Source organism: Erpetoichthys calabaricus, chromosome 10 (assembly GCF_900747795.2).
Source record: "Erpetoichthys calabaricus chromosome 10, fErpCal1.3, whole genome shotgun sequence".
NCBI classification, from domain to species: Eukaryota; Metazoa; Chordata; class Cladistia; order Polypteriformes; family Polypteridae; genus Erpetoichthys; species Erpetoichthys calabaricus.
This window is the reverse complement of record NC_041403.2, coordinates 160,786,698-160,797,664: the sequence shown is the minus strand read 5'-3', so window position 1 is coordinate 160,797,664 and position 10,967 is coordinate 160,786,698. Positions and strand designations below refer to the sequence as shown.

General features: G+C 41.2%; 1 protein-coding gene across 1 annotated transcript in view; it reads left to right on the top strand.

Annotated features, from left to right (window-relative positions):
- Positions 1-10,224, top strand: part of ankrd13d (ankyrin repeat domain 13 family, member D) — a 36,338-nt gene extending 26,114 nt beyond the window's left edge. Inside the window, exons 13-15 of the mRNA XM_028812284.2 lie at positions 3,527-3,696; positions 3,827-3,906; positions 9,104-10,224. Coding sequence (XP_028668117.1) covers positions 3,527-3,696; positions 3,827-3,906; positions 9,104-9,398 — 545 coding nt within the window. The 3' untranslated portion in view covers positions 9,399-10,224. The remainder of the gene's footprint in view (positions 1-3,526; positions 3,697-3,826; positions 3,907-9,103) is intronic.
- Positions 10,225-10,967: the final 743 nt, after the last annotated feature.

Genomic DNA, 10,967 nt, shown 5'->3' with positions numbered 1-10,967 from the left:
TAGAGCAGTCCATCATCTTGTCAAGGATGGTATTAGGTCATGGAATTAACAGTGAAGTCCCAGAATACCATTTTCCTTACTATTTTCAGTTACACTGTAAATAATTAAAGGGAATAGCTGTAAAATGAGAGCTGCAGTGACTTGATGAAGTGTTCACCCTGCAAAACTGTTGTCACATTTTTATCGTCTCTGATTATAAACTTCTGCTTCAACTGAAAGAGGTGTTGGTGGGGCCATCAGGGGGTGCTTGCCCTGTGGTCTGACTGTGGGTCCCTATGCCCCAGTACATAATGGAGACACAGTGCTGCAAACAATCAACACCAACTTTCAGATTAGATGCATAAGTAAGGCCCAGACTCTCTGTCATCATAAAGGATCCCTGGTATCTTTCAAAAAGAGTAGAGTGTATCCCTGTATCCTGACTAAATTTTCCACCATGATTTGGTTGTTTTGACCCCCTAATCATCCCTGCTCCTTATTGGTTAATCATCTCTCTCACCCCTTCACCACCTTACACCTAATGTGTGATGAGCATACTGGCACGAGAGAGGTTGTTTTTTCATCATGCAGGTTGAGGCTACACATTAGTGGTGGTTGAACTGGTTCCCCTCTCTCTATGTAAAGGGCTTTGAGTAGGTTAGACAAGCGCTATATAAATGAAGTTTAATTAACTCCATGACAAGGTAGTTTGTTTTCCAATTTCCCTCAACTCTCTGAATAAAGCCATTCTTCCTGACTTCAGTTTTAAATGCACTTCCCCTTCTCTTCCACTACTATATGTTTCGCTGTTTAGTTGAAAGAATTTGGCTAGATCTGTTTTATTGATACCTTTGAGAATTTTGAGGATCTGGATTAGGTCCCCATGCAGACGTCTCTGCTCGAGAATAAACAGGTTTCATTCTTTTTGCACATCAGAATTGTACATGTCCTTAAATTTTGCAATGGATAGATACGTTTGTACTACTAAATAAGTTTTCATCAGCACAGTCTGGTAGACTCAAATAATAACACTGGTCAACAAGCATTTTGCTACTGGGAGTCTTTCACCTGTACTTTAACAGGTTTCACTTGCTGACTCCAAATCTGAAAACCCTTTTTGTCCAGCAGCACATCCCGTGTTTTAGTTATGATGTTCCAGGTCTTGGACAACTAGGGTGACTGGACAGTAAAGGCGGATAACCATTTTGATAAATACCAGTAATTCCATTAGGGATGCCATTGAGATAAAAGAATTTGCCACACATTACTAACAGCTGTGCGTTGTTTACCTTGTCATTATTAATTTTATTTAAAAATGATTAATTTTTAATTAGCAGAAAAAAATATTTGTTACTTATTACCAGGTCTTCTATGACTCTAAAGCATAATGACACAACTCGGACATGACGGTGCAGTAGGTAGAGGTTTTAATGTTAAACATAACATTGCATTTCAGGCCATTTTGTTCGTTAGATTTACCATTACTTTGACAATTTTGTCAAGGTGATGGACAGAAATGGCGATGTTTTTCAGCATTTAATAAATAAGTTTGGTCTCGAGAAAAGTGAATCCAAAATTAAGGAAGGTGTTTTTGTTGTTCCTGAAATCTGTGAACTGATGCTTGACGATGAGTTCAAAAGGAAACTGAAGCCAACTGAATCGGCAGCATGGGAAGCATTCGTGGGGGTTGTCCAGAATTTTCTTGGCAGTCACACAGCAGAGAATGATGCCTAGCTAGTGGAGAATATGCTGAAAGCATATCAGCTTATGGGAGCCCGAATGTCACTGAAGATGATTACTACTTTTTATTCAGTTTATTACACTACTTTTCTTTTTTAAAAAGTAAAGGCTAATATACCATTCGCCTCTTGTTCACTGATAAAACCAGGTTCCACTCGCTGCTCTTTGTTTACACTTCAAGAAGTTTGTTGCAAAAGAAATCCCTAGCCATAACGCATCAGGAGAAAGGCTGATTTACCAGCCAATGAATTTCTGCAATATCGTGATTTATGCACGGAATTGATTGGAGTACTTCATATATGGTTGTTTCAGGATGGCAACTGCATGAGGTTCAAGCAGTGTTCAGGTACACACATTTACTAGATGATTGTGATTTATAAACTGGAAATTGCATAGAAATGTAGGTATGTCAGGTTGTATAAATTTGTTTTTTCTGTTTAGCATTTTCCTGTGTTTTGACATATGATTATTTTCACACTCGCATCCAGGCAAGTGAGACCTCGATTGTTTATGGAACTTGTGAGAAACGTTTTTCTATTCTGTCATTGATATGAATATTGAAAACAATTCTTGTGATCACCTTGTCGGGTAGCTTCCTGCTGGACAGAGAGAGAACAAATAAAAGTCTATATTCTAGAGACAATTGGAAATAAATTACAAAAGGTGATGTAAAAAGGAGTAGGAGTCTGCCACAAAAGGGTTGGCGATTTTTTTCTTCAAATAAGGAACTGGAAGAAGAGACAAGAACCAAAAGACAAGCAAAGATTTGTAACCAGGAAGTCAAATATACACTGTCACCAAGCCAAAAATCAAAACTTTAAATTGTTGTTGAAAATACGTAGAGCAGAAGTTGTGTTACTGGAAACACTAAATAAACACACATTAATATTTTTGTTATTTCTCCATAAACACGGATGAATAGGAAGTAAACATTGTGACCTTTGTTACCCACATATCGTTGATGTCACTGGCCAAGGTGCCTAGCAACACAGTAACAAGCGCATGAAAAAAATGGTGGCAAAAACATTGCAAAAATAATTCAGCTATGTTAAATAAACTTTATTTGGGGGAAAAAACAAAACATGGTAGATTTGAACCCCTTAGATTCTAAAACTTAATAACAGGATCAACAGGTTTATCCAAAAACAACAGGAAAGCGGTCAGAAGAAATTGCATTTGTTACCAAATCGTAACTGTTAGAAAAGCTATACGCACCCCCCCCCAATTCCATTACACTATATTAATTACCACTTATTTTTCAGTGCATTATCCAACCTTCAAACATTATCTCCAAAAAGTTTGTAAACTATTTTACCGTTTGACTATTGGAGACTATGAAAAATCAAACATTTCAGCAAAGATTGCATAATTTCCACTGAAACATTGTGCATGTTCAGTTGTTTGAATAAATAATTTTATCCACAGTTGCTGCTGGTCCTACTGCTAGACGTTTAAGGGTTGCATGAAGAAAGCCGTGTTCGATTTCTGACCCTGTCACGGCCTGTGAGGAGTTTGCCCATTCTCTCCTTGTTCCCTTGAGTTCTCTGCATGCCACCACCACATTTCAAAGATGTTCAGACTAAGCTAACTCTAGACTGGCCATGAGTGTGGCTTTGCCCTAACCTGGTACCTCATCCTAATTGTATTCTTGCCTTGCACTCAATGTTTCCTGGAAATGCTCCTCTAACACACATGAACTTAAATAGTTTATTGTAATGACCCCAGGAACTCAATCAGGTCAGAGTTGGTCATTTTTGTTTTTGACATTTTAATTCTAAATATTTTTTCCTCTTCCTCCTCCGTTCAGATTCTTCGGTTCCACTAACCTGTGAGGTTGACCCATCTGTATTTGAAATCCCGCAAGACTACACTACTATAGGTGCTGGCCGCAATGAGCCAATGAGAGATGAGGATGATGACCTCCTTCAGTTTGCCATTCAGCAGAGCCTTCTGGATGCTGGAACAGAAAGTGACCAAGTAAGCAGCTGCAAAGCAAGGATGCGGGCAAAGTATGGTGGCTACGTGCAAGCTGGGTAAAGTGCTACCAACTGACGAGGCTAAACTTGTGAGCTGTTTAGTTGTCAGTTTTTTTCTTTCAATCTCACAGGTGACAATTTGGGAAGCTCTGACCAACACTAGGCCCACCTCAAACACGCCACCTTATGAAGAAGACCCCCAATTGGAACGGTAAGGAAAGAAATGGGTGTTGAAAATTGTGTCAAGGTAGAACTGCTAGTTGGGACACCATATTAAGATTTTTTATTTTTCTTTAAATATTTTTTTTTTCCACCACCCAATCGTGGTATGTTGGTTTAAAACCTTCCATGAAATATAAATCTATTGGAGTTTTGAACCAATAATGCAATTACAAGGTAATATAATTTTATTACCATTATTTTTGTTTGTTATGTTGCCATTTTGTGGTGGTTTTGTCTGCACATGGTGCACCATTGCTACTGTGTTGCTAGAACAAAGTCACTCGCCAATTTTGCTGAGACAAACGCGTTGGTAAAGTTCACCGATCAGTTTAAATGTCCATTCTGTAGTATAATAAATGTGCATGGAGGGGGGCTAACAGAAATCGCTGTGCTGCCACCTGACAGGCTTTATAACTTTTGGGCAATCCAAGGATTAAGCTGGTATGTTAAAGTTAATCCCAATTACAGATCTTTCACATACACAATATTAGGGTTTAAATATCCATCCATCCATCCATCATCCAACCCGCTATATCCTAACTACAGGGTCACGGGGGTCTGCTGGAGCCAATCCCAGGGCGCAAGGCAGGAAGTAAACCCCGGGCAGGGCACCAGCCCACTGCCGGACGCACACACTAGGGACAATTTAGGATCGCCAATCCACCTAACCTGCATGTCTTTGGACTGTGGGAGGAAATCGGAGCACCCGGAGGAAACCCACGCAGACACGGGAAGAACATACAAACTCCATGAAGGGAAGCGAACCCGGGTCTCCTAACTGCGAGGCAGCAGCGCTACCACTGCGCCACCGTGCCGCCCCAGGGTTTAAGCAAATAGCAGTAATTAAGAATGTCTGTTGCCACTGTTATGATTTTCCGTGCTCATGACTAGTTGACGAAAGTGAACACTTTTCCAGTCACTTATGCTTATTTGTGACCAGCAAAATTCAAGGAGGTGTTTTAAGCTCTTGCCCTAATGAAGCATCCCACTTTATATCGCTACATGTCATTGTAATTACTGGACAATTCTCTTTACTGAAATTAATAACCTCTGATTTGATCAAACATAAAATATTCTCAAACTTTCCTTATCCAATTCAGGGTTCAGGAGTACCAGTGGCATAAACTGTAATTCATTCATTTGCCAGACTCAGTCATTTCAATTGTTTGGTGTAACCTACCCCTGAAGCAGCTGGCACTGTGCAGGGTCTGCCACTGAAAAGTATTCATAAAACGATCTAAATGGTAACATTTCAGCAGCTTGCCAAGGCGTGGCAGTTAGGGTGTTGAAACTGTTGTGTGAACTGTAACCAGTCAGTTGCATAATTATGCAAACCAGCCCTGTACCAGAACCCTGTCTCCTACCACTTGTGCCATGATGCAATTAATGCAACTGAAATGTTGTTTTAAATGCGTGACTCGCATAAATTCACAATTCTTTGCAGCCTGCTATTCTCCGATTTAAAAAAAAACTGACAGTAGGAGGTATTTCATTTTAAAAACACATAAATACAGTGCATCCGGAAAGTATTCACAGCGCATCACTTTTTCCACCTTTTGTTATGTTACAGCCTTATTCCAAAATGGATTAAATTCATTTTTTTCCTCAGAATTCTACACATAACACCCCATAATGACAACGTGAAAAAAGTTTACTTGAGGTTTTTGCAAATTTATTAACAATAAAAAAACTGAGAAATCCCATGTCCATAAGTATTCACAGCCTTTGCTCAATACTTTTTCGATGCACCTTTGGCAGCAATTCCAGCCTCAAGTCTTGTTGAATATGATGCCACAAGCTTGGCACACCTATCCTTGGGCAGTTTGGCCCATTCCTCTTTGCAGCACCTCTCAAGCTCCATCAGGTTGGATGGGAAGTGTCGGTGCACAGCATTTTAAGATCTCTCCAGAGATGTTCAATCAGATTCAAGTCTGGGCTCTGGCTGGGCCACTCAAGGACATTCACAGAGTTGTCCTGAAGCCACTCCTTTGATATCTTGGCTGTGTGCTTAGGGTTGTTGTCCTGCTGAAAGATGAACCGTTGCCCCAGTCTGAGGTCAAGAGCGTTCTGGAGCAGGTTTTCATCCAGGATGTCTCTGTACATTGCTGCAGTCATCTTTCCCTTTATCCTGACTAGTCTCCCAGTTCCTGCCGCTGAAAAACATCCCCACAGCATGATGCTGCCACCACCATGCTTCACTGTAGGGATGGTGCCAGGTTCAATCTTTGTCTCATCAGACCAGAGAATTTTCTTTCTCATGGTCTGAGAGTCCTTCAGGTGCCTTTTGGCAAACTCCAGGCGGGCTGCCATGTGCCTTTTACTAAGGAGTGGCTTCCGTCTGGCCACTCTACCATACAGGGCTGAATGGTGGATTGCTGCAGAGATGGTTGTCCTTCTGGATGGTTCTCCTCTCTCCACAGAGGACCTCTGGAGCTCTGACAGAGTGACCATTGGGTTCTTGGTCACCTCCCTGACGAAGGCCCTTCTCCCCTGATCGCTCAGTTTAGATGGCCGGCCAGCTCTAGGAAGAGTCCTGGTGGTTTCGAACTTCTTCCACTTACGGATGATGGAGGCCACTGTGCTCATTGGGACCTTCAAAGCAGCAGAAATTTTTCTGTAACCTTCCCCAGATTTGTGCCTCGAGACAATCCTGTCTCCGAGGTCTACAGACAATTCCTTTGACTTCATGCTTGGTTTGTGCTCTGACATGAACTGTCAACTGTGGGACCTTATATAGTCAGGTGTGTGCCTTTCCAAATCATGTCCAATCAACTGAATTTACCACAGGTGGACTCCAATTAAGTTGCAGAAACATCTCAAGGATGATCAGGGGAAACAGGATGCACCTGAGCTCAATTTTGAGCTTCACGGCAAAGGCTGTGAATACTTATGTACATGTGATTTCTCAATTTTTTTTATTTTTAATAAATTTGCAAAAACCTCAAGTAAACTTTTTTCACGTTGTCATTATGGGGTGTTGTGTGTAGAATTCTGAGGAAAAAAATGAATTTAATCCATTTTGGAATAAGACTGTAACATAACAAAATGTGGAAAAAGTGATGCGCTGGGAATACATAAAAGATTCTCTCGTCAGCCTGGACAGCCAGCCAGCACAGACTCCACTATAGGAAACCCAGGAGCAGGTAGGCAGCCAGTTGGCCGAGGTCTGCCGGACTGTGACTTTAAAATTGTACAAGAGAAGGACCGTTGTCACCTGGCTGTAGTTCATCAATTAACCCTTTCAGCCCTGACATCCTATAACTAGTACATACTGTAAATGTTTGGGGCGGAGTGGTGGCTCTGAGGCTAAGGATCTGCGCTGGTATCCAGAAGGTTGCCGGTTCGAATCCCCGTCACTGCCAAAAGAGATCCTACTCTGCTGGGCCCTTGAGCAAGACCCTTAACCTGTAATTGCTCCAGGGGCGCTGTACAATGGCTGACCGTGCGCTCTGACCCCAAGGGGTATGCGAAAACTAACAAATTCCTAATACGAGAAATCGTGTAAGGTGAAATAAAGATCAAAAAAAAAAAAAATATGCAGCCGTTTTTGTAAAGCTACTATTAACGCAGACTGGAGAGACCGGCATACAGTCCGAGAAACACAGAAATGAAAATGGACGCTTCTGGACAGTGCGCACCACATAGTAAGTAGCTCCACTTTCAATTTTATTTCCCCAAGAAGATTGAAGTATTTGGCAGCTGTTGTATAATAATAGTGATCATTTTTTTTTTTTTTTTTTTTTTCATTTTTTGATCTTCTAGACACCCCAAAGGTAGAATATCTCACAAAATAATTTTTCCTCATAGAAAGAGAAAATCCAGGGCCGAAAGGGTTAATGAATGGAAAGTTATTGTCGGTTTCCATTTATGTTTAATTGGTTCTACGTTGTTCTTTGTGTGTATTATCAAATCTGCATTTATATGTGTACCAGTTCTGAATTTAGTATTATCTGTGCTTGTATTTTAACAGATAATTGTTCACAGCGCTCTGTGCCTGCTGCACTCAGTGAAGAGCACTGTACGAAAATAATTTGTATAAATAACGACACATACATGCTATTTAGTGTCTTGCCATTTAATGAAATGTGAATTCACTCGTACTTTCTAATGGCTGTCCATCTGTTGGCCAAATTATTGTTGGAGACAAATATTTGAAAAGAAGGCCAGCGAATTCAGCCTGATCGGAGTTTCCATACAGGAGTGTGCTGATAATGGAAATCTGGTGTCACGTTCTTGAGCCTTTCATTAGTGAGTGACCTGTACCACCATGGGGGATTTCCCTGAACAAGTCGCTGTGTCTTTGTATACTCTCTCCTTGATATTTTAAATTGGACCAAAGGCAACATGCATGCAGACTTTTGTGAAAATCGGTTTAGCTGTTTTTGTGTGATTGGCAAAAAACAAACAGATTTACAAACACCTTACAATTTGACTTGTGCAGATAGCTGATTGTCATGTGTGTGGAGTACTGTGGAAGTCCTGACTCTGCAGTGCCATTATTGGCAAGTTTAGTTGCAGCACCTTGAAACTTCTATCCTACCTAAAAAAATCTCTGGTCATTCTGTATTTGTCCCTGTTAGTACCATTATTGAAGGGACGGATGTAACAGAATGCATTAACATCATATGCAACAAGCATGCTATCATTCAACTAATAATGTTCATCATTCACATATCTTATCTAAAATTAACTAAATATACCCAAGGGTAAGATTCAGCCCATGAGTGACATCATTGTTCACTTACATTGCTAGGCCACATTTTGGGAATGCCCTACTCTTAAACCATTTTGGGCAAACATACAGTTAGGTTCATAAATATTTGGACGGAGACAACTTTTTTCTAATTTTGGTTCTGTACATTACCACAATATATATAATATATATATATATATATATATATTATGGGATTTGTAAAAGCAGCACTAAAGGAATACAGTACTACACCTAAAAATTATATGTATATACATAGATGAAGATACAGACACTTATCGTTTTGTTAAAGTGAATAAAAGGGATAATAAAAAAAACTTATCAGGAGGGGATGTGTGTGTGTGTGTGGCTGGAGTGTTGGCACTCAAACATCGACTAGGTGGATGGGCGGACAGAGTAGACTGTTGGCATACTTGATGTCCTCAAGCATTAAAGTGTGTATTTTTAACCTAAATCTTTGTAATTCTCTTTTTAGAGCAATTCGGGAATCCCTGTCCCTCTCAGTTCCAAAAGCGGTAGGCAACAGAGGGGATGCTGACGGTAGCAATACTGCCAATGATGACACCCCAGTGCTGCCCCTCTCTCCAGCTAACCAGCATCTGACGCCTGTCAGTTCACCCCCACCACCTTATAGTCTGACGAGCTTTGACGAACAGCTGCGCCTCGCCATGGAACTGTCATCCCGTGAGCAAGAGGAACGGGACCGGCGGTGGCGCGAGGAAGAAGAGGAGCTGCAGAGGATACTTCAGCTGTCATTGACTGACAAGTAGGGTTCAGGGAGTGGGGAGACGGGTACGAGAACAGCAAGGAGAGGTCTCCCTTAGTTTCTAGAGCAGGAAGCACTGATGGAGGTAGGGCCTGCCCCGGTGAGAGAGAGAGAGAGTACAAGGAATGGTCTTAGCTATTTTCTGTATGTAAGTTTTTGGTGGGGGCCCTTCTCAAACCCCCCCCCCTCCCCATCCTAAATCTTCACAGCAGACCAGTATTGATTACTTCTGTTCAACTGAACAGGAGCTGCTAGGCACACGTTTATTTTTCATTTTGCTCTGCAGGGGTCTCCCTTACCTCAGAGGACGGGGGGGGGGGGTTAATTTTTGAGTTTGTATTCATCAGCAAAACATTACACTTGGGATGGAATTAAACATGAGGAGGCATCTGTCAGTCTTGCCCCCCACCATCCACTGCACTCTCTCTTTCTCTGCTCAGGCGGGGTGTTGCTGAGAGCGATCTTGCACCAGGAGAGAGCTGGCTGGGTGGGTTTAGATACCCAGGTCTGCCTTCCCTGCCCCAGAGCAGTGTGTGCAATAGCTCATATGAAGAATGTGTTATGCTAGCTTAAGAGAAAATCAAAGAGATAATGTTAAAATGAAAAATTAATTTAAGAACTGACAAAGATGTTTGTGTTTTCAAATGTTTTTAAAAGCCAGCTCACTGTTCTCCATTTCTGTGGCTCCTTTCCCATCACAAAGAATTGCAGGCGGGGGGCTGGGGGGTGGGGGGGTGGGGCGGGAAAGTTGAGCCACATAAAAGCAGACTTGCCCGATGTATACTGTAATTAAAATGGCTGGAAAAATATAATTCACCTTTTCTACTGGGTTTTTGTTTACTTCCTCTTTTCCTCAGACTTTTGGTTTAATGTAAAAGCTTGAAGGGATTGATAAGATTTGTGAGTTTATTTCCTAACTGCTACACTCAAGTAGCTTTTGCATCATCCCCTTTTGTCTTTTCGGTCCATTTGCACACACCGTTTATATTTTGTTACCACTTGAATGTATCCACCTGCTCATTAAAAAAAATGTATTAGCTGTTTACATACATAAAGATTACCGCCTCTCAAAACGACATTCATCTCTCTCTCTCTCTCTATATATATATATAATCCTGTCTGTCTGTCTGTCTGTCTCTTTTCATGAGAGAACTACTTAACGGATTTATATCGTTTTTTTTTTTTCTCTATAATTTGATTAAACATTCCGGTTGATTTTGTGACTTCCTTCATTGTGCTAAGAATCTATAGTTTGCTTGCAGGAGCGATATATTTGTGCTGATTCGAGAGAGAGGCTGCGGGCCAAGGAGATGGGGAAGCAGGACGTCAGGAGTGGGGAGCCGGGCAGGGTCCTCCTCACTGTCCTGTTTCACTACTACGTGGGGACGACAGCTAGTATACGTGTATATCTGTGTGCGTGCGTGTGTATATGTACAATATATACAGTGCATCCGGAAAGTATTCACAGCGCATCACTTTTTCCACATTTTGTTATGTTACAGCCTTATTCCAAAATGGATTAAATTCATTTTTTTCCTTAGAATTCTACACACAACACCCCATAATGACAACA